The sequence below is a fragment of the Telopea speciosissima genome, chromosome 11 (genome assembly GCF_018873765.1).
Source record: "Telopea speciosissima isolate NSW1024214 ecotype Mountain lineage chromosome 11, Tspe_v1, whole genome shotgun sequence".
NCBI lineage: Eukaryota > Viridiplantae > Streptophyta > Magnoliopsida > Proteales > Proteaceae > Telopea > Telopea speciosissima.
In genome coordinates, this window is record NC_057926.1 from 20,463,677 (window position 1) to 20,488,542 (window position 24,866).

The 24,866-nt window shown below is 39.0% G+C and overlaps 1 protein-coding gene and 1 long non-coding RNA gene across 2 annotated transcripts in view; one reads left to right on the plus strand and one right to left on the minus strand.

Moving 5' to 3' along the window:
- Positions 1-1,734: 1,734 nt before the first annotated feature.
- Positions 1,735-24,866, minus strand: part of LOC122645937 (alpha-glucosidase 2-like) — a 133,173-nt gene continuing 110,041 nt past the window's right edge. Inside the window, exons 13-15 of the mRNA XM_043839356.1 lie at positions 10,278-10,398; positions 10,102-10,171; positions 1,735-1,765 (exon numbers count right to left, since the gene is read on the minus strand). Coding sequence (XP_043695291.1) covers positions 1,750-1,765; positions 10,102-10,171; positions 10,278-10,398 — 207 coding nt within the window. The 3' untranslated portion in view covers positions 1,735-1,749. The remainder of the gene's footprint in view (positions 1,766-10,101; positions 10,172-10,277; positions 10,399-24,866) is intronic.
- Positions 5,641-23,652, plus strand: LOC122645938. Its single transcript, XR_006330538.1, has 3 exons — positions 5,641-5,783; positions 9,762-9,765; positions 23,642-23,652. It is a non-coding gene; the product is annotated as an uncharacterized LOC122645938 (long non-coding RNA).

Here is a 24,866-nt window from a genome sequence, read left to right on the forward strand (position 1 = left end):
ATACCCACTTGTGTTTTTATCTCACCCAGTCCACTCCTCACTAATGATCCGATGATATCAAGCTGGGCAACCCTTCCCAAGGCTTCATTAAAATTAATTCAGACGGAGCTCTAGATAAGAACAGGTCTGGCCTGGGTGCTTTCTTAAGAGATTGACAGGTATCTTCTAGCAGGAAAAGCTACATTGGAATCTGATGTTTCTTTGTTCAGACTTACTTGCTGAGGCCTTTAGCTCTAAAAGACAGGTATGCTGCTAGCTTGCATCTTAGGTTTTAAGCAGCTGGTCTTGCAATTTGATGCAAGTTTTTAACTTCTAATCACTTCTACAAAATAGTTTTCAGCTTCTTCTCTTTTCCTAAGCTCAAATTGAGCAAAACAATGAAGGAAAGTGCACTGTGGAGTCTCGCTTTCAAGCTGTTCTGCTTCCTGCAAAAAACAGGGGTTCACAGGCTTTAAATCGAGACGTCTATGTGTGTCTCAGTCGATTTGACACGACATTTTTTATTTTTTCCTATTTTGTTTTGTACTGTTTCGTATCGGTACCCTATGAATGTGATACATATCAGGCCGATACATATCAATACTTAACTCCATGTGTACATATTGTGAAGTTCTGAAGCAGGTTAAAGGTTGGGATAAACTTCAGAGTGTGACCATATAGGTGTTCAATACTAGTTTAATGATTTTTTCAATCCCAGTATGGAGCAGGGTTTTATCCTTCTTTTGAGGCTACCCTTGGGTGCATTGGTGCGGCAACTAGAAATCAAATGCACAAGAAAATGGTTACAACAACAACTACTCAGCCTTATCCCAACTAAATGGGGTCGGCTACATGGATTCTTATCCTCCAATCAGTTCTATTTGAGTTCATACTTGGTAGAAGGCCTAAGCTATGCATGTCTTTCCTCACCACTTCTCTCAGTCATTTTAGGTCTACCCCTGGCTCGTTTAGCTCCTTCAATCTGAATCAAATCACTCCTCCATACTAGTGCATCTAAAGACTAAAGTCTCCATTGAAGATGGTGATGACACCTCAAACAACTTTCTCGTAGCTTATCATGTATCGGAGCTACTCCCAAATCAGCTCTAATTTGCTCATTCCTTATTTTATCCTTCCTAGTTCTGCCAACATCCATCTCAACATCCTCATCTCAGCTACACTGAGTTTATCGATATGAAGTTTCTTAACTGCCCAACACCCTGCACCATACATCATAGTTGGTCGTATGACTATCCAATAAATTTTCCTCTTAATTATTAAAGGAATACGTCGATCATACAACACTCTAGACACACCTCTCCACTTCATCCATCCTAATTTAATTATATGTGAAACATCATCCTCTATATCACCTTCTTTATTTATGATTGAGCCCAGATACCTAAAAATAATAATCAATTTGCATAATCTCCCTCTCATCAATTTTCACCACCTAATTATCCACAATGCTTCTCCTTCATTCATTTGGCATTTTACTTGAGCTCACAATCTTATTAAACAGCTTGGTTAGCCAAAATAAACCATAGACTCCTAAGCTCTTCCACACTTCTATTGGGACCCCATTTGGACCTGGTGTCTTCCCTACTTCATCCTCGCTAAAGCTTATTTTATTTCAGACATCCTAGTTTTTCAAATATATCTACGATATGTGGCGTCTTAATGCGTAATGCAGCCTTCCGGGACACTATTACTCGAAATGTTTTTGATTTAGTATATTGTAGAAATAATCTTTCCATCTCCCCTTAATCATCATCCCTTATTAGTACTCTATCATCTTCACTTTTAATACATCTAACATGGTCGAAATCTCTACTCATCCTTACCCTCATTTTAGCTATCTTATAGATAGCTTTTCCCCATTCCTTTGTGCTCAGATTGTTATCATAGTTATCAAGGCGGCAAGGCAACCATGGTGTTGGAGAGGGTCTAAAATCAAGGCGACACCAACAAAGCAGTAAGGCGCCAGCCTAGGCGACCAAGGAGACTAGACGCCTACGCAACGCCTTGATAACTATGATTGTTATAAAGATCTTCATATTTCTTCGCCCTTGCGTTTCCCACAATCTTTTAGCTTCATTTCTGCAAAATTTACATCTTTTTCAGATCCTCTACATCCTTGGTCCTTTGCCATGTCTTAAAACTAACTTTCTTAGCCTTAATGGCTGCTTGAACCTCATCATTCCACCATCAAGTCTCCCTAGAGAAATGACATTTTCCTTTTGATTCACCTAGGACATCTGTAGCAACCTTCTTAATTCAAGTAGTCATCCCATTCCACATCGTGTTAGTGTCTCCAAATTCCCATCTTCTTTATTTGACTTATTTATCAGTAAATGATTTCAAGATATCTTCTTTTAAGCTCCACCACCTTATCCTAAAGCAAATAAAGCTCACATTTCTTATGGTTCGACGTAATGAGACACATATCCATGACCACAATGGTTAGTCTCTCCTCGGTATAACCTTACAATCCTTACAATAACAACCTATCGAGACCTTCTAGTTAGTAAGAAATCTATTTAGCTACTATGATGCCCACTTTTGAAGGTAAATAAATGCTCTTCTCTTTTCAAAGTATGTGTTTACAATGAATAAAGCATAAGCCACAATGAATTCTAAAACTGAAGCCCCCTCATTCTTCTCTCCAAAACCATATCTTCTATGTACACCTTCACAGCCTCTACGATCTCTCCCAACATGTCCATTCAAATCACCTCCAATAATAATCTTTTCTCCTTGACTAAAACCCTACACTAATCCATCCATGTGTTCCCAAAATTGTAACTTACTACTTTCATCCAACCTACTTGGGGTGCATAAGCGCTAATTATATTGACAACCTCTTTCTCAAACACAAGCTTGATGGATATAATCCTATCACCAAATCTTTTAACATCTACTGCATCATTCTTTAAATCTTTATCCACTACTATGCCCACTCCACTTCTATTACTTTTATCCCCCGTGTAGCAAAGTTTAAATTCAACCAACCCCTTAGCTTTTTTACCCTTCCATCTAGTCTCCTAAATACAAACTATGTTAATCCTTCTTCTCCTCATAACATCTATCAATTCGACACTTTTACCTGTTAAAGATCCAATGTTCCAATATGCTAATCTAATCCTACGCTAATGGACTAGTTTTTTTACCTACACTCATCCGAAGTATAAGAACCCTTGCCTACTTGTCATTGCATCCGGGCGCCAACGTGATGCATCGCTTACAAGGGTCACCCTAGCTAACTTTCTCACTATTCGCTACACCTGGATCAAAGTTTAGCGAGTCACTTACAAGGGACGCCCTAGCATAAGGTTGAAAATATAAGGTTCTAGAATTCATGTAAAAAGGGTTTGGCTAAAGTTTTTTTGTGTCGGTTGCCAACCTGATGCACTAAACCTACTTTATCCAGGCTTGGGACCGGCAGAAAACACTGGCTGAGTTTTAATCTACTTAAGAGAATGGTTTTCTATAAAAGATGAGTTATCTGCCTGGCCTTTTTCTTACTTTCTTTTCTTCTTTTTTTTCCTTTTTTTTTTTCTTTGCTTTGGGGGAGGGGGTATCACATTGATCAAAGCTATTCTTGCTACATCTCATTGTTGTGAAACTGGAACAAATTTGGAGTTGTATTGTCATTGTTGTTAATATTTTCTGTGTGTTTGGGTGTTGTGGCAGTTTTCCCAAGTGTCTGGGAAGGTCAGACAGTGGCTTAGTAGTGTGTGATAATGTTGTGTGGGTCCCACAAGTAGTTGTTGATGATGTGGATACATGGCCACGATGCATAGTATGTCGCATGGCAAAAAATGCTTGAGGTCTTGAGGTGGCATAAGATGTGGAGTGGTAATTTTTAAAGTGTGGCTAAAATGGTGGCATTAAAAAAAGTTTACCATGCCACGTGGCAGCGGCAACCACAGTAGCATAGCAGCCAGAAATCCAAGTCAGCATGCTAGCCCAACAGGGTGGCGCAGTGTACTGCCACATGCACAGGTCACGGGCAGATTATTGATGTGCAGGCATAACCAGCAGCATCAGGGGCCACACATGCAGGCATCAGGAGCCATGCCACCAGCCTGCCTAAAGGCAAGGCACAATGGCCACAGCTGGACATGGCCATCAGGCCATAGCACGGAGGCTCTCACGACTATGACTTGGTTTAATAATTTTTTTCTAAGCGTTGTCTTGCTCTTAAGTTGTTCGATCTATGGTCTCAAAGAGAGACCCACCAAAGTAGCTCTTGGTAAGATGAGAAACCACAAGGTGTTAAGTATATGGTGTGTTATTTCTAGAGTCTTCTGGAGCATTACAGGTAATCCTTAAGTGAGATCAGATCCATTGGATCACGTGAAAGTGCGCAAGATATTCAGACGCGCTATCTCCCATTGGTTGAGCAATTAGAGCATTGTGTGCTGTGATGTACAGATCTACTTAGTAGCAATCACTTCCTATTTTTGTAACCCATACTTTTAATTTTATAAATACAAGAGGAGGGCTACTACAGCCCAAAATTTTGGCAAATAACCGATTGTGTCTCTTCAATGAAGCAGTAGCCTTGTGGTGAATCAAGTGCAACCAAGGTGGTGAAACCTTGGAATCGTGGGTGGTGAAGCCAAGCCATATCCTTCAATGCATAATCCTTATTGCTGTGGGAGCCCTTTCACTGTCCTAAACACTTTAGTTTGAAGACTGAGAAGTACTACAGCAGTACAGCTTGCAGCTTGAAGACTAAGTAACTGCTTGCGGCATTGTGTTCTTCCAGTTTTGGTTTCTGTTTTTGGTCTATTGTTCCGACGGCCCATCGGCTCTTAAGTTGGGTTTGATCTCTCACTCCATATTTTCCTTCATGCCCTTCCATTCTTCTCTTGTTATTTTACTGTTATTCACTCACCCTTCTGCAGATTTTTCTTCAGTTCTCAGTTAAATGTTACCATTCGAAAATATTCTGGTTGCAGAGTTTGTGTCTGTATTCCTACCAATCCAGCCATTGAATGGGTTTCGCCTTTTGATATTGTTTTCTCCTTCATCCATACTACCTTTGACCAGAATTTAAAGGTATCTGACCAGCAATTGGTGAGTTATTGCTTTTCTTATGAGTTACTGAATTCTGATTTTCTTACGTTTCTATTGCTGTTCACACTTGTTTCTCCAAATCTAACCATCAGTTTTTTAGACACATAATCCACCTATTAAGACCTCCATTCGATCTTAGTTTCAGCCCCTTTGGTTTTCTAATGGGTTTTCTAGTGCTTGTCTCTTCAGCCTGGTAAACCTCGTCCCAAAAATCATCCTTCTGTGTAAGTTGCAAATCAGCAACTGCAGCTGGCACCTAGAGTACCGCCAGGTTCAGTTTCAGCAATTACATATTATTGTATTACTTGTTATTCTGGGTGATTATCGGCTGGAATAAGCAGGTTTTCGTGTTAGCAACCCTCAGGTCAGTTGGACATCGATTGAAAGAGTTCTGCAACCCAGCCACCGCTGGTTTTTTCATCGTGAGGTTGAAGATGAATTAGATTCTGGAAATTACAAATGACAGTTTTCGTTAAATTTACACAAAAGCACTACCTTTTTGAATTTTCTTCTGTTCCACTCCCAGTCTTCTTTTAAAACTCCATTTTAGTCCTTTCCTTCAATTTTTTTTTTCCATTTGGTCCCCATTCCTGTTCAACCCTACCAAAAGGGTCCCAAACTATTTCAGAATTTACAGAATTGTCATTGAACTTTTATATTTGGAATTTATTCACTTTGATGGGCCCAAAGCTACCTACACCAGGGCTTTGGAACACCTAGTCTCAGATTTATGCCCTGTATAATAAATAGCTCACATTCTTCGGCAATTTGGCCTGCCACTTTAATAAACCTTTTTCCTCATCTTCTTCCTCCAAACCCCAATGAACTTATAAACAAGAAATGCAAGACATGAATAAAAAAGTTCAGAAATTCCAGCAATAAAAAAGAAAATGGAAGAGGTGACGGAGCAGGGGTTGAATTTTTTTAGATAATTACAAGTGAAAACTCCTTACCCATGATGGACTGAGCAAACTGGGGGTTCTGCAGTCAGAATCATCGTCGGAGGTTTCCTCCGTACTGTCATTTGTCAGGACTGGATTCGGTGTTGCTGAACCGTCTGAGACTAGTAGAAGAAGCCTTTCACTTCCCTGAAAAATCATTTTGAGAAAAATATACTAATGACCTCATTCAGTTCCATAAGCAGCATAAAGAGGAACCCAACACCCACCCATTCAAAGCAACACATCAAAATATTTTTTGGGCAAAAAAAAACAAGACAGAGAAAGAGAGAGGAGAAGGTTTTATATATTACAGTAACTATTTCGATGGCACTTGCCTCTGGTTCAAGTTCACAGTTTAATATTCACAACTTTTAAGAGAGCCCAGACATTAGAGGTAGGCTTCTATTTTGAGTTGTCTTATTTCTAGGGGCATAAAAACAATTGTCATCCCTTTTTCTATATTTTTTTTTACGAGAATTTAAGAAAATTTCATTCAACAAGGACCCTTTCTATGAAGTAGATTAGATGTACATTCTAACAAGGGCTATCTTTATAAAATAATCCATGTGCACTTAAGGTTTTCTTTTGATCCAAGTACATAGACCTACTATTCTGATAATCTAAATGGCAAAAGCCCAAAATGATCATTATTATTATTGGATGCAGGATGAACAAGTGTCCTACAAAAAAGGGCTTCATAGGTAGGGTGTAGACTGGCAGAAGCTCACAGATTCAAGGTTTTAGGGTTTTGGGTTCTACCCATAAATTAAGCTAAATTTTAATTAGAAAACTGAGTGGTATCCACCCCCCCCCCCCAAAAAAAAAAAAAAATAGCAATTCAGCCTCGTATCTGAATTTAAATGGAATGAAACTTCTTCAACCACATAGGCCTGATTTGGTATGATTTCAATTTCTATTTCTATTTCATGGGGTGATTTCTATTTCGGAAATTGTTTGGTTTGATTTTTGCACCATATTTCAGTGAAATAGAAATCAAATGGAATAAAAACAGCTATTTCAGAATTTTTATTTCATTTGATTTCACTCTTGCTTTATAATGACCACATGGTTAATTTGATGGGCAAAGTAGTAATTTCATGTTAAAAATAAAACAACACCCTTTTTCTTCTCCTAATGGTCTCTCACCACTACCACCGCCACCGCCAGTACCACCACTGCCACTGCCACCGCCACCCCCTTCCCAGCCCCCGCCACCACCAGCCTTCCAAAAGAAACTAATTGGGTACCAAAGACGAGCACAATGTAGTAATCAAATCAAATGCCAATCTAATTACTAATTCTCTTGCATTCAGAATCTAATTGGGTACCAAAGACGAGCACAATGTCAGCAAATAAAGAGAACTATCGGGCTTCCAGTAATACATATATGAAAACACAATATCCATATAAAGAACGCCCATGTTTAGGTCCAACATTAAGTGCACCAAAAAAACTGCAACCAGACCTAAGTGGACAATATTGAGGCTTTTTGGAAGAACAAGGAAAACCATCTCTCAAAAGCACACTGAAGATCTGTTGTGTACACCAAAAAAAAGTCTACAAGCATATCCGAATAATAGTTATTAAACCAGATGTGCACTGCATGTAGATTGAAAAGAGGGAATCAGCTGCCTGAGAAGACATAGACAACCAGCTCTTAAAGTAATTTAAGAAAACAACAACTACTACTTGAGCAACACTGCAGCCTATTTACTTGGATGACTCTTATAACAGGATCTTCAGTTTAGCATCAAAATGGGCAAGATGCAATGATAATAGACATCAAAATAAAACATTACAAAAATCTACAACTATTTGAAACATCACATCGTTCACACACCTTGAGAGCTCTCCAGTTAGAATATGTACGGAATAAGACCCAAAAGAAGGGGATGTTAGGTAATGGCAGAACCTACATAAGATACAAAATAAGAAAAGCAAGTAAGAATGGTAAAACATTAGAAAGAAAACCATCATTTCAGACATAAAATCTAGATTGTTAACTGAAGATGAATACTCTGAAACTAAAAGGAAAAGATTTCAAAGGAAGGATAGCTAAAAAAGGATTTCAGAAGAATGTTAAAACAAAATTCAGCAGCTAATCAAATAAATGGTTTTGACACTAAAAAATTGCATGAACTTACAGTGAAAGCAGTGGTGAATGGAAGCAATGTAATAGAACCATAGAAGTATTTCCCATGAATTATAGTTCCCCTGAAAACCAGATAGTGGAGTACCGCTTTTCAGTAAAATGCAGTTCACCTAAGTCACAACTTGAAGGCATCAGTGAATTGCACTTCCAAAGTCATGACGATATCATTAAATATTAGAGAGAGAGAGAGAGATTTAAAAATAAAAATAGGATCAAGCTTCACATGTTCTGCAGATTCCAAGTTTTACATAAGAAATTGTAATGCAGTTCAAGGAAGAAGACGTTCAGATGGTACTGTTCATATATACCATTCATGTCGTACTGTTCATGAAGATCTTTAGTGGGTCCCCATTTGGACAGGTGGCGTGGGAGATATCAAAGCTGCCAAGATCATTGAGTTTCTAAATCTCTAGTTATAATTTTCATTGGTTTTTAACTCTTTGTAATGCTATTTTGTCAATAGCTAGGCTTAGTGAGAGTTTCTATTTCCAAGAACTTTCTATTTTATTGTTTAGTTTCTTTTTTAAACCCCCAGATAGGAAGTTTCTATACTTGTAATGTCTATCAAACATTATAAATAAAGAGAAAGGGCCAAGGTTTTGAGTATTGAAAAGAAGTGTCTTTTTGACAAAGATCAATTCTTTGGCAAGCCCAATATGCAATATGATTACCTTTAAAGACTTTGGCCCCGAAAAAAGCACTCCAAAGAAAGTGATCAGCAAGGATTCTCCAGTAAACCTTTGAGCCTTAGAGACAGGCCGAAATCCTCCAACAGCCTAACCCCCAACCCCCCCCCCCCCCCTTCTTCAAACGGCCTACAAACCTTCTGCCAACTGACCCAGTGCCTTCACCTTCCCCACTCCGAGCTCCCCCATAGAAAATCTGCACAAATGCCATAGATCCTCCTAAAGACGGCCTTTGGTGGCTCCAAAGTTGCAAGAACATGGATGGGAATAGAGGCAAGGACATGTTTTAGCAGAGTGACACGCCCACCAGCAGATAAAAGCTTCCCTTTCCAACCAGCCACCTTGTTTCTTATCCTTCCAACCAGATCATCAAAGAAACAAACTGTAAGCCTTCCAGCATAGAGAGGGGCTCCCAAATAAGTTATCGGCAGCTCCTTTCTTGCAAATACTTGGCTCTGATTTAGTCATGGATGGTTCTTTCAGATCCCTTTCGTTGGATCTTGTCATACAATGAACACTTCAAAACTGTTACTTCCTGTCCTACAATAGAATCTCTTTCTAATAAATATAAATATTCAAACATTCACTATCACAATATTTATGCTAAACTTTCTAATTTTGCATGCAATACGCAATATAAAACAGTAAACTCACTTAGTGACCCGTGCAAACAGACAAGAAATATTAACCACAAAAAAGTATAGGCAAGCCTTGGAGACCTAAAAAACTTTTTATAACACTTGAATCCATACATGCTAACCCTAATAGATTAATTTACTGTCTTGGACAACATAGAGACAGGTACAGAGAGTGAGGCAGAGAAAGTCCGCACTAGCACAAAAGACTCCAAGAAAATGTCCATCCCCCCAATGCAGAAGAGAGAGCAATAAAAAAAGAACTTTGTCACTAGGGAGTTAGAGTTGTTGACTAATCAGTTGAACAGTACTTGAACTGTAGACACTTCCTTCCATTTTGAGCCCCCAAAAAATTGTAGACACTGTAGTTGAAAGTACTATTTGAGTTTTGGTTTCCTTTATATCAAAAGTTAAAGAGCTCTTTTCCAGTTACCATGTTGAAGACCAATTTTACTAGAAAAATGTTATCAGGAGTTTTTCCCATATAGTTATATAGCAAAAACGAGGAGTGAGTGATTCAAATAGTGGCAATGTGGCATCATTAAAAGAGAATTCAAGTCACATTAATGAGCAAGAAACTCAAGACGTAATATGCTACGAGTTCAATCCTGCATGCAAATTACCTTGAATAAATAAGAACTGGGCCAAGCAGGAAGGAATTTTCAACATTCCTTAAGCTGGGATCTTTGGAATCTGCAAAATCCGAAAAGCAACATTCACAGCCCCATGAACATTGTATATCCATTATCCCAAATTCATTAAGTTAGGAATAGAAGTCCTCGAAGGTAAGAAAGCCTACCAGCAAAAAATGTAGGAACTGCAACAGGAGTACCCTCGGTATGAGCCTTATAAAAAAGAGTATAAATATGGGGAATAAGACGGTAGCGTCTCATTAATGCTAGGCGGCAAACTTCTTCACACTAATGGATAGAAGTAAGTTAGCGTTGATTGTCACATGCTTTAAGGAACTTCAACTCAGAGAAACATCATGACTAGGAAAGACAAAACTACTAGTAATACTTGGATCTCTGAAACAATTTATGCTAGAATGTTACATTCTATAAAGAAAAAAAATCAATCTTTCAGACACCCAAGGAAGATCAAAATGCAGATATTAAAGATTAAGTTATGAGATCCAACAGCACACACAGAAAAGTTTTCAAACATGCTAGATGATCAGAATGCTGCCATCATAGATTGAGTCATTCAATTTAAGAGACACACACACACAAAGAAAAGCATGTCAAACAAAATCAGAAACTAAACCAGTAATCACATTAGCGCAATAGAGAAAAGAAGAAGAAAGTGAGACTGCCAACCGGGTCACAATTTAACAGCATGAAAAGGTTATTCATTTCAAAGGTTTAAGTTACAGCTGTCTCGCACTTCAGGAAAGAGATTCCAAAGACCATGCAGAAATAGAGAAAGAATTGTTGAGTGGAAATAACAAGGTTCATATAAAAAAAGCTTACATTTGGTGAATATTAGTAGAGACTGTTTAGTGTCTCGGTTCTAGTCAAGGGTAGTTTGGGTATTATTTTTATTTGTTTCTTTCTTATTTCCCTATTGTGTCCTTTAAGTGAATATATATTGAATGAAGTGGGAGCTCCAACACTAAGTGGAAAACTCCCAAGGGTTACACAAACACATCGGTTCTCGCAGTTCTCACAGTTCTCCTCTTTCTTGTTTTCTCTTTTATTATTACTTACATGGTATCAGAGCAAGATCTCTAGGGACTGCTAAAACTTTCCTACTGTCTTGTCACCTCCCTTTTAAGGTTTCAATTATCATTGATTGATTCATCTCAGTTCGAGTTTTGAGAGTTTCGTCAATTTTTGTTTGAAAGGGGTGCAGCACCCTATGCTGTATTTTAGGACTGTTTCGAGACTAGTTTATGATTGAAGATTGAGAACTAGGTCTTTTTTGCTGGTGGTGATTGATTTATGGAGTGACGAATACATTCAAGAGCTTAGAAATCAAGTTTCATCAAGTTTCTGGATTAATTTTTGGGGGCAGAATTGGAGATTGACTTTTGTCAGGGTTTATGAACGACTTTTGCAACAGAGATTTGAAATCAACTTTTATCAAGGTATTGGAGATCGATTTTTTTCAGTGAAGTGGTTGGAGATTGATCCTCGTTGAGTTAGAAGTTGGAAATCAAGCTTGCTTTAGGGTCTTGAGATCGAGCATCAACTTTCAGGGTTTCGGCTATTTCTCTGAATCCTTGGTATGTATTGCAACTTCATTCCATTTTGTGTTTGTTGAAATGCCTGAACCATCAAAAAGTGTCATTAGTGAGGTTGTGTCTTCGTCATCTAACCGAATTACTGAGAAGAAGTTCGAAGGAATTACAAACTTTGAACAATGGAAGAACATTGTCAAGAATTGGCCTGGAATGAGGTGTGGTGCAGGTCAGCTGAGGTAACCTATGCTAGATGGATTTGTAACCAAAATATGCCCACAAAGATAGCCTTTTTTACTTGACAGCTACTTAATGGGAAAATTCCTACAGATGGGTCTTTAATGTCTGTGGGTATTCCCCTGGTTTCCAGATGCGATTGTTGCGGAAGCCCAAGGAGGGAGACCATAGATCATTGCCTGATTTCAGGAGGCACTCCGACAAAGGTGTGGGGTTTTTTTGTTCAGTTTTAGAAAGGAAGAAGAAGGAGAAGAAGAGAGGAGAAGAGAGGAGCAAACACGGTTTGGTGATAAATCTGTTTTGTCTCAAACTAGAGACTAACTTGCTTATACTGAAAAGAATTAGAAATTACACAGGGGCCCCTGGCCTTATACAAATAACAGAAGAAACATAAAATACATGGGGTTATGTACAAGAATACCCCTGAAACTACTATTCTTAACATCTTTTTCATGTGTCTTTGATGTTGAAGTGCTGCCATCACAGGACGTCAGAAGCTGTATCCTTCTTTGGCATGAATCGGCGAGTTGTAGCAGCCTCATTGCCTATGTTACAGGGCTTTTACCTTCCTTGGTTGTTTGGGAGCTTTGGAAGGAAAGGAATAACAAGAGGCATGGGGAACGAAGGCGCTCTGCAGGTTCTATTATTGAAAGCATTAAAATCTGGGTGAAAGGCCTTCCGTACCCACCAAAGATTAAATGCTCGACTTCCTGCAGAGATGGTTTGATTTTATAGGGTTTTGGTTTTTCGGCTCCTCCCCTCCGGCTGAAACGTCCTCTCCCAGTTTATTGGTGTCCTCCTTTCGCCTCAATAAAGCTTAATGTGGATGGAGCTTGTAGAGGTAATCCAGGAGTTGGCGGGGGTGGAGGGGTAATCAGGGATAAGGAGGGTGTTGTCTTAGCAGCCTTCTCAAATTTCTATGGTGTTTGCACAAATTCGATTGTTGAGCTAAGAGCTCTGAGAGATGATTTGAAACTATGCCAAGATTTAGGCCTTAAGGAGTTTGTGGTTAATTCCGATTCTGTTTCCACGGTTAGAATGGTTAATCTAAAAAAGTGTAACCTTTAGAGGGGATGGTACTGGTTCCAGGAAATCATGGCCCTAATTGATTCTACTCGGCCTCTGATTTCCTTTGCATATAGGGAAAGTAACAGGGCGGCTGACTGGATGGCAAATCTAGCGTGTGACTCAGGTTCTTCCATTGTGTACCAGTTTGGAAGCCAGCCATTAGGGGAGCTGCAGCGTATTCTTCGGGAAGACAGAGCTGGCTTGCCAGTCTGAAGAAAGTAGTGTATAGGCTTTTCCCAACTTGATTGTTTGGGGTTGGGTCCAGATTTGGTTCACCTTTTTGGGTCAAGGTAAGGTGGTATGTCCCCCCTTGTATTCTTTATTCATTTTTTGAATACTAATAAAATTTCAGGGGCTGGCCTGGGTCCCAGGTAATATTCGGGTTAAAAAAAAAAAAAAAAAGAGAAGATTATGATGAATCATGGAATACCATTGATGCACATATTTTGGGACAGTTGTTGAACTCTATGGAAAATCAAATTGTTGATTTGGTGACTCATATTGATACAGTTAAGGAGTTATGGGATTATCTTAATGTTCTGTATTCTGGGTAGAACAACTTGTCTCGTATTCATGAGTTGTCTCAGGAGTTTTACAAAGCTGATAGAAAGGGTCACCCCTAGACCCAGTACTTTCCTGATTTTCAGAAGATGTATGAGGAGCTGAATTCCCTACTTCCTATCACTTCTTATGTGCAACAGATGCAGAACCAGCGAGAGCAATTCGCAGTAATGGGATTTCTAGGTGGTCTTAGGAAGGAGTTTGATTCTGTTTCCCAGATACTTGGTGGTGATTAGCTAGCCACACTTTTAGACACTTTTTCACGAGTTCTACAAGTATCTCGTGAGACTTCTCATGATTCCACTGTTGTGGATAATTCAGCTTTGGTCTCTTTTACACCTAACCGTGGGCCTAGTAGTGGGATAGGGATTGGTGATAGTCGTAAAGCCGTGGGGCTGGTTCTAGCCATAGTACTAAAACTCGCGAAATTTCGGTCGAGATATCGAATATTTCGAGTATCTCGACCTGTCCGAAACGAAATGCAAGTCCGAAATGAAAAAATGCAATATTTCGAATATTTCGGAAATTTCGATGAAATTTCGGAAATTTCAGTCATCTCGTTTCGGAAATTTTGGTAATTTCGGTCATCTCGTTTCGAAAATTTCGGAAATCTCGGACATTTTTGGCATTTTACACCCACAGAAAAATACCATATTTCGACCGAGATTTCGACGAAATTTCGGTATCTCGGAAATTTCGGTCAGACCGAAACACTTAACGAAACGAGATTTAGTACCATGGTTCTAGCAAAGCCCCTTATATTTGGCATAGCTCCTACTTCTATTACTTAGGCTGGTTTAGATTCTTTAGGATTGGTGAAGACTTGTTAGCATTGTGGCCGTACCGGACATATCGAACACTTTTGTTGGAAACTTCATGGCAAAACACCACAGCACCAGTTTGCTAATTGTACTGCTATTACCGATTCTGCTGCTACATCATCTCCCTAGTCTGAGGTTAAGACTGTGAAAATGTCTTATGAGGATTATGCACACTTTACCCAATTACAGATTTCTCAGTCTTCCCAGCCATCTATTGCTAAATTTGTTCAGACAGGTAATGCTATTTAATGAAGAATCATTCAAAACTGTTCTTAATTTCTTGTGCTTTTGTGAATGAAGTTAAGACTCAGTTCAGTACACTCCTTTGCATATTCTTCGTCGTGATAATGCTAAAGAATACATTTATGATCCCTTCACTACTTTGAGGGTCCAACATGACATTATTCATCAATCTTCTTGTGTCGACCCCCCACAACAAAATGGTGTGGCAGAAAGGAAGAATCGTCATTTAACGGAGGACACACATTCCCTTTTATTTGAGATGAAGGTGACAAAACCTTTTTGGGCTGATGCTGTTTTGACTACAAGTTACCCAATCAACTACATGCCTTCCTTTATTTGCCTTACCACCACGTGTCTTCAAGGATCCAGAACTCGCGAGATCTCGCCGAGTTTCTTGGTTTTGGGCCATACCGAGTCGAGTTAACAGACGGTTCCTAGGAGTGCAATTTCTCGGCCGAGATCTCGAGGCTCAAAAATAAGGTATTTTCAATACAAAAAAAAACAATATCTCGGCGAGATCTCGGTTGGGCCCAAAAGTGCTATTTACTTGTATTCAGCCCATTTTTCACCCAAAAACCCATTTCCAAAGTAAGAGAGAGCAGGGACAGAACTCGATAGGCTCTAAACCAAGGGGAAAAACACCTCTCTTTCAAATTTCTTCTTCTTTCTTTCGATTCTTGGCTGGAATGCACTGTTTGGAGTAAGATTGAAGTGCCAAAGTGAAGATTCAAGTGCCAATTTGGAGCATCATCACCTATTTGCAAGATTTCAAAGGTATTTTCTATTTTTTCCAAAAAAAAATTTTGTAATCCTTGTCAGATTCATGTGGTTTTAATATATGTTGAACATCTTTGCCCGATCTATCACTTGATGGAGTCGGATTTTTTTTTTCAATTAATAAATTATTTATTATAATTTCTGAAAAAATAAATGATTTATTTGAAAAAAGAAATTGAAAAAAATAGGATGAATAGTGATTTTTTGAAAATGATTTTGATCTATGTTAAACTACTTGGGATGCTCTACAGCCCCATCGATTAATTTTTTATTTTCACCCATTAAAAAAATTATTTTATTTTTCAGATTTAATAAATATATTATAAAAATTAAAAAAATATATATAATATTAAGGAAAAATACTTATTGCTTATGGAAAATTATGTACAACATATGTACATAATATTCAACTTCAAATGGTGTCAAATTCATCATTACATTATATTTTTCTTATACTTTAAGGTATAAATAGTTTTAAAAAAAATTCAAAATAATATTTTTAATTAAGAAATAAATACTAGGGTTAGGGGATAAATAAGAGATAGTTATTTCATAGTTCTAGTAGCTTGACATTACCTTTAAGAGTTATGAATAGTATACTTTAAGTCTTGAATACCTTACTTTAAGACACGGTGTCTTTGGTAGTGTTTGTTTCATTGGTGATCATTGTATTGGTGTTTCTAAGTTGGATCCTAAAGTTCTTTGTTGAGAATTAGGGGTAGTTATGTCATTACTATTTTGGGTCTTTGGGGTTCTATGTAATTTTCTTTCTTTTAAGTCTTTATTTGTTAAGATGTAATAGGTGAGAGCTTAGGGGTAAGTTTCTAATAAACCCCTAACCAGCTCACCTTAATTAGTTTGACTTTATTATTAATAGAACCCAAGGCCTGCGATAGAAGTTGTCTTCTTCTCGGGGGCAGTGTGCTTCTCTTCCTCTACTGATCTCGGGGGCAGTGTGCTTCTCTTCCTCTATTCTCTTCTTCTTCTATCTTCTGCTGGCATTGCTGAGGTAAAGGATTACTTACAACAAAACTTTCAGACCAAGGATTTAGGTGATCTTCACTACTTTCTTGGCATTGAGGTTGTGAGAAGCAAGAAGGGTGTCAGTCTTTCCCAGAGGAAGAATGTTTTAGATCTTTTATCTGATACTGGCATACTTGAGTCCAAGCCAGTGGATATTCCCATGGATCCTCATCAGAAGTTTGGTGTAGATGATGGAGATCCCCTCAAAGATGTGCACCAGTATAGAAGTTTAGTTGAGAAGTTGATTTACCTTACTGTCACAAGACCAGACATCTAGTTTGCTGTTGGCGTTCTGAGCTAGTTTATGCATGTTGGATGAACCGTGGGTCAGAGAGAGGGAATAAAATAATGGAATTGCTTGATTTAATGAGAGAAAGACCCCCTCTATTTATAATAGAGAGGAAGTTACAACTTATATAAGCTAGGCAATGTGGGACTAAACCCACACAGCTAACTAAACACTTAATAACATAAAATACCCCCAAAAGGACCAGAATACCCCCACGGTATTCTGGAGTACATTATTCTAACACTCCCCCTCAAGCTGGACTGTACAAATAAGAAAGAAGGAAGATCCAGCTTGGACTAAAAGAAAAAAAACTCTCTTCATAACAATGCTAACACTCCCCCTCAAGTTGGCGCATACAAGGTACTAATGCCCAACTTGAATGAAAAATGGGAAAAATAAGTTGTAGTAGAATCCAACTCCAAAAGGAATGCAGCTCCCAAATAGACCTTCAAGAACTTGAAAAAAATAGACCTTCAAACTTGGGCAGACTTGATCAATTTTCACCAATCCTCAACAATTGTCCAGGGATGAATCTCTTACTGATAATCTTGAAGGTAAGTAACTAGGGCAGCAAGCCGATGAGTCAGGCAGCAATAAAGATCACGCAGCGGAAACAACCAAACTGTAGGATCTCATATGGGCAGGCAATAACCAAACATCTTCAAAACTTTTAACACCAGCCTCCCCTTACTGGCAAACGTAACCCAATAACAAGGTAAATACTTATTGGCAATGGTGAAACCTCTGACCTTCTATGTTTTGCACCAAGTGTCCCTGCATGTTTTGCTCTCTGCAATGGCTGCAGGTATACTGTATATAATCCCCCCCTCACGTGTAGTGCACGTGGACATAAGAGAGATTAGGTTAGAGATAGGGCCAAACATAACATTCCAGAATGGTTTAATGGCTGCCAAGTGTAATGGGAAAAAAAGAAATGGTAAAGAAGAGACTACCATTAACTTCCAAGGGTGTTATGGGTAATGCCAAAGGTATGTTTTGGGAGGTGGTGAAAGAAAAACAACAGTGGGATAATGGATTAGGATTAACTTGGGCAACATAGAAAGCTCCAACCATCTTCCATCAATCAACCAAACACTTTGAATGGAAACCCCTGCAGGGGAGAAACTCCTAACTCCAATATTCAGATCTGAAAAATATACAGATCTGATTCGAAGTAAGGAAATGCTCCAATTGTCAAGGCTTGATCAATCTTCAAACAGGGAGGAGCAATTGTGCAAAAGATTCCATGGTAGAAACTCCCACATGCTAGACAGTACTACGAAGATATCCGGACAGCAATGAATGGAAGTAGCCTCAACAAAACTGGATCAGATCTGAATCAGTAACAATGCTAGTATTCAAGCTCCAAAGTATGCTGGATTTGAACCAGAGAAGCTTCACATAACTGAATAAGTTCGTAGGTGCAACCCAAAAATCGTGGAACACTGGTGTAATCCCAAATAGGTTGATCTCCAGGGTAGTAGATTCGAGTCTTCAATAATGAAAGAAATTCAATCTCCAATAAAAGGAAACTCAGTCATAATCATACGGCAGCAGGATTCCACATGAAGGCAGCAGTAACACATCAACCAGTCATGCTTACAGAAGCCAATCAATAACACCAGCCAAGTAGGTAGTGAAGCTCAAAAATAACCAGCAAAATAAGATAAAAAACCAAACACATCAATAGGCAGTTGAAGCAGCCAGCCATAGAGTAATAAGTAAGTGAAATAGGTTGCAAATTGAAGAAATCAAACCAACAGAATGAACCGTAATTTTTTCCAAAAATAACTGATGAATGATGCTGAAATATAGGTGGAATACTCCTCTGATATGTATAAGACTCTCCTCAAAATATGAGCTTGATAGGAAAACCCTAACCCTAAAATCGATTGTTGTCAAGGTTTTAGAAAACCCTGAAATTGAGATCGATTTAGGGAAAAGGGGGCTGTAATTGCTGATGTAGACATGTGGTAGATGCTGACCAAGGCTGCTAGAATGGAACCTCCAAGGTGAATAATCAATCTCCAGTAAGAGTGAGACCTGATCATCAAAGGGGATAGACTCCAAAAACCACGTAAGTAGAGCAGTAAGGCATTAAAGACTACACCAAAGATAAAGGACATTTTTCAAGCTGAACTGATGAAGGAGAGCTCTCTTTTAATGTTAGAACCACTTCCAAAGCACTCGAACAGCAGCAAACATCCCTAGCCCAAATCGATTTTATTAGGGTTTTGGAAAACCCTGAAAAGAAGAGATCGATTGGGGTAGGGGTCTTCAAAAACTTGGATAGGTGCAATATTGAGGTCGATTGGTCCTCAAGTGGGAGTAATCAGCCCTAAAAAACTGGCAAAACCGAAACCGAAAGTCGGGGTTTTTGGAGTAACCAAATTAGCGGGTTAAGGAATTTTTTTGTAGAAACAAATCCAACCATCAGAAAGGGTCCAAATTTAGGTCAATTAGGGCTTGGATTAGGTGGGAAATATCCCTGAAATATTGGCTGCATCTGACAAGGGAAAACCCCAAAATCGATTGGAGTCAAGGTTTTGAAAAACCCTGACAAGGTGAAATCGATTTGGGGATTTAGGCTGGAAAAAATAATAATTGATGGAGAGAAAGAAAAGAGGGAAGTTAGGTGTAGGAATAGGGTAACATAGGGCTAGAAAAAGGCTGCATTGGGTGTTCCTCTATTAGAGGATCAGGTTTATCGAGATCTGATCTCCAAGAAGGAGGAACCCCAAAATCGCAGAAGAGGCTTCCAGCTGTTTTTTAATAAAAAACGATAGGAGAGAAAGGGGGCAGCACTAAATCATCGATATGATGTTTACCTCATTAGTGTTGCCCCTGTTTTTGGGCTGAAAATGAGAAAAACAGGAGAAGGAAAAAACGAGAAAAGGGAGAAGAAGAGGAGAGATCGATTGGAAGGAAAGGAGGGAGAAATTAGGGTTTTTCTCTCTAACCTAGATCAGACCGTCTTTGATACCATGTTGGATGAACCGTGGGTCAGAGAGAGGGAATAAAATAATGGAATTGCTTGATTTAATGAGAGAAAGACCCCCTAGGGGAAGTTACAACTTATATAAGCTAGGCAATGTGGGACTAAACCCACACAGCCAACTAAACACTTAATAACATAAAACACCCCCAAAAGGACCAGAATACCCCCACGGTATTCTGGAGTACATTATTCTAACAATGCAAAATCCTCAGAAGGCTCACTGGGATGCTACCATTCGTATCCTTCGTTATTTGAACGGTGCTCCCAGTAAAGGGTTGATTTATCATCCTAATTGACATATAGATCTTGTTGCTTATTCTGATGCAGACTGGGATGGATCGGCAACTGATCGTTGTTACACTACCGGTTATTGTACGTTTGTTGGGGGTAATCTTGTCTCGTGGCATAGTAAGAAGCAGACTACTGTTGCGTGGTCAAGTGCAGAGGCTGAGTATCGGGCTATGGTTCATACTACAGCTGAGTTGATGTGGCTCAGGTCTCTTTTTGAGATGGGATTTCTTGTGCCTAAGCCGATGAAGATGTATTGCGATTACCAGGCAGCTATATATATGTTGGAATATGTAATCCAGAATACTGTGGGGGTATTCTGGTCCTTTTGGGGTAGTTTAATTCCTATGTTATTAGGTTTAAGTCACTACTCTTATAGAGGCAGTTAGTTAGGGGTAATTATGTCTACAGTCGGCTATGTGGGTTTTACTCCCACATTGCCTATTTCAGTCCCTTTGTATTTTTCCCTCTATTATAAATAGAGGGGCTTACCTATCAATGAACATAAGTTATTATTTTCTCTCATTCTCTCTTTTCTAACCCACGATTCTTCCAACATGGTATCAGAGCAGGCAGGGGTCACGGTATCGAGTCCCCCTGGGAGCGAGCAGGTGTTGAATTATTTATCTACCCTTGTCCCCCTTTGGATAGTCTGCCCTGTTAGAGCTCCTGTATGATATACAAATTGTTTCCTCCCTTCCCTTCAAGGTTGGCCTTTTAGAGAAAGCGGTTCCAACATGGTATTAGAGCTGGTCTGATCTAGGTTAGAAAGAAAGAACAAGACCTTCTTCAATCAATCAACATCTCCCTTCTTCTCTCTTTCTCGGCTTCTCCTTCCTCTGGTTTCTTTCTTCCTATGGATCTGTTGAAGTTATTTATCTTATACTTGCTGGTTCTATTGATTGGTTTCTGTAAGCATGACTGGTTGACATATTACTGCTACCTTTATGAGGACAACTGCTGTCCTATTATTGAGACTGAGTATCCTACTATTGGAGATCAAATTTCTTTCATTATTCAAGACTCGTATCTACTACCTCGGAGATCAGCTTATTTGGGATTACAACAGTGTGTTCCATTGGTTATTGGTTGCAACTACGAACCTATTCAGTTGTGTGAAGTTTTTTTACCAGTTCATATCTAGCTTACTTTGGGAGCTTGGTCCTAGCATTGGTCATTAATTCAGAACTGATCCAAGTTTTTTGTTGAAGCTTATTACATCAATTCTGCCCGGATATCTTCATTTGTTCTATTTAGCATATGGGAGTTTATAGTTTGGAATTTTGCACACTAGTTCTTCCTTGTGTGAAGCTCGATCAAGTTTTGAAGAATGGTGCCTTCTCCTTCTAAAAATCAGACCTGTTTTTTATAATTCAGATCTGATCATTGCAGATTGGTGTTTTTAGAATTAGTTTGATCGATTAAAGAAGGTTGACGATTACTGTGTTGCATTGTTTTTGTCCATAGTTCTTTATCCCACAGCTTTTTTTTTCTTTCAATTCACCACCTCCCATACAATACCTTTGGCATATACCCATAACCACTTTGAAAGTTTATGGTATTCTCTACATAGCCATTTCTTCCTCTTCCATTACCCTCAGCACCTTTTGGAAAATTCTAGAATATTATACTTTTGCACTATTTCTTACATCATCGTTATCTGTTCACGTGTACTACTGCACGTGGGGGGGATTATGTTCACTCCACCTGCAGCGATTGCAGAAAGCAGAACTTGCAGGATGTATGGTGCAAACTATAGAAGATCAGTCTTCTCCACCATTGCCATTGGGTATCCTTCATTATTGGGTTGAGTTTGCCGTAAGGGGGAGATGAAGAGTATTGAAGATGTTTGGTTATTGCCTGCCTATATGAGGTTCTACGGTTGGGTTCATCATTTCTGCTGCCTGATTTATTTGTTTCCGCTGCTTGCTACCCTAGTTGCTTATTTTCAAGATTATCATTCAAAGATTCATCACTGGACAGCTGTTAAAGATTGGTGAAAGTTTGCAGATCAAGTCTGCCCAGGTTTTGAAAACCTATTTTTTTCAAGTTCTTGAAGGTTTATTTGGAAGCTGCATTCGTCTTGAAGCTGGATTCTGCTACAACTTAGTTTTTTCCTTTTTTGTTCAACTTGGGCATTAGTGCCTTGTATGCGCCAACTTGAGGGGGAGTGTTAGCATTAATATGGAGTTTTTTACTTATTAGTTCAAGCTGGTTTCTTTCTTTACTTATTTCATTATTTGTATAATCCAGCTTGAGGGGGAGTGTTGGAATATGTAATCCAGAATCCGTGGGGGTATTCTAGTCCTTTTGGGGTAGTTTAATTCCTATGTTATTAGGTTTAAGTCACTACTATTATAGAGATAGTTAGTTAGGGGTAATTATGTTTACAGTCAGCTATGTAGGTTTTAGTACCACATCGCCTATTTCAGTCCCTTTTGTATTTTCCCCTCTATTACAAATAGAGGGGCTTACTTATCAATGAACATAAGTTATTATTTTCTCTCATTGAATTATTTATCTACCCGTGTACCCTTTTGGATAGTCCAGCATGTTAGAGTTCCTGTATGATATACATATTGTTTCCTCCCTTTCCTTCAAGGTTGGCCTATTAGAGGAAGCGGTTCCAACAATATATTGCTAGTAACCCTGTTTATCATGAGGGGACTAAACATATTGAGGTGGACTGTTACTTTGTTCGCGATGTCGTCTTAAAAAAGCTAGTTAAGACTCTGTTTGTTTCGTCTTCAAATCAGCTAGCTAATGTCTTCACTAAATCTTTGTTTGCTCCTAATTTTCGCACCTGTTGTGACAAGCTAAGCACAGGAGACCTATATGCTCCAGCTTGAGAGGGAGTGTTAAGAATTAGGGGTAGTTTTGTCATTGCTATTTTGGGTCTTTGGGGTTATATGTAATTTTTATCTTTTAAGTCTTTATTTGTTAAGATGTAATAGGTGAGGGCTTAGGGGTAAGTTTCTAATAAACCCCTAACCAGCTTACCTTAATTAGTTTGACTTTATTATTAATAAAACCCAAGGCCTGCAATAGAAGTTGTCTTCTTCTATCGCAGGCTGCTGTTTTCTTCTCTCGGCAGTGTGCTTCTCTTCCTCTATTCTCTTCTTCTTCTTCTATCTTCTGCTGGTTAGTTAGTTCTGATTTCTAACGCTCTTAAATGCATCTATGTTGGCTATTCTTGTACTCAAAAGGGTTATCATTGTTATTCATTTGAGTTACAAAAATATTTTGTCACAGCTGACATTTACTTCTTTGAGTCTACCCCTTATACTGATTCCTCGTTTGTTGTCTTTGAGTTGGACGATGATCTTCCTTTATATATTGTTCCTACTTTATAGGTTTCTCCAACACCATCGCCACAACTGCCTCCGCCGTCACCACCTCCTATTGTGTACCAATGCCATCTTTGGAAGGTTTGGGCACCCCCCCTTTCATCAATCTTTGCCTCCTCTTCTTTGTCGGCTAATCCTGCCCTAGGTAATCCTTCTTCTTCTCTTGATGTTTCATCTGACCTTGATGTGCTTATTGGTTTTCGTAAGGGTGTTCAGAGTTGTACCCAACATCCTCTTTCTAACTTTGTGTCCTTTCTGGTTTATCCTCTACCTTCCATTCCTGCTGGACTACTAATCAGAATCATTCTATTCCTAAGCCTGTTGCAAAGGCATTATCTAGTCTCGGTTGGCTTGCTGGTATGACTGAGGAACTGTCGGCGTTGGAGGAAATCAGACATGGGATTTCCGTTACCCTCTGGTAAATAAGCTATTGGTTGTCGATGGTTTCTTATGGTAAACATAAATCTTGATGGTTCGTTGGCACGCTTGAAGGCCCGCCTTGTGGCCAAGGGCTATGCCCAAGTGTATGGTGTTGATTATTTGGACACTTTTTCTCCTGTGGCTAAGCTTGCTTCTGTTTGTGTATTGATTTCTCTTGCTGCTACTCATCATTGGCCCCCCTGTTTCAGTTGGATGTTAAAAACTCTTGCATGGGGATCTCCATGAGGAAGTTTATATGGAACAACCTCCTGGTTTTGATGCTTTGGGGGAGTACAGAATGGTGTGTAAGCCCAAGAAATCTTTATATAAGTTGAAACCGTCGCCTCGAGCTTGGTTTGGTCAGTTCACTAAAGTTATTTTGGAATTTGGACAGACACATTGTAGTAGTGATCATTCCATATTTTTCCTACATCTGATGCAGAAAGAATATTTTTCATTGTATATGTGGATGTGTTAGCAGCCCTTAGAACTGAATGCTTGAGTGATTAATAGGATCACCAAGCTCTTTATTTATATTGGAAAAGGAGTTACAAATATTCAGACTCCAACTAGGAAAACCCCCATTGCCAATTCCAATTAGGAATACTAACTAGGAATCAGCTATATGGGAAAAAGATAAAAATAGCCCTATGGAGTAAAAATACAGTTTTAACACTCCCCCTCAAGTTGGAGCATAAATATCGAACATGCCCAACTTGACTAAAATAGGATGCAAGACTTTCCCACTTAAATCCCTAGTGAACACATCAGCCAATTGATCAGCAAACTTCACAAAAGGAACACAGACTAGCCCTTCTTCCAACTTCTCTTTGATAAAGCGCCTATCAACCTCCACATGCTTGGTAAGATCATTTTGAACAGGATTGTGAGCAATGCTAATGGTAGCCTTGTTATCACAATACAACATCATGGGAAGACGGACAGGAGTACCACGATCTTGCAATAGACATCTAAGCCATAACAGCTCACAAATGCTATGTGCCATAGCTCGAAACTCTGCTCCAGCACTAGAGCTTACTACTATGTTCTGCTTTGTACTACGCCATGTGACAAGATTTCCGCCTCCAAATGAGTAATAGCCGGAGATGGACTTTCTATCAGAAGATCCAGCCC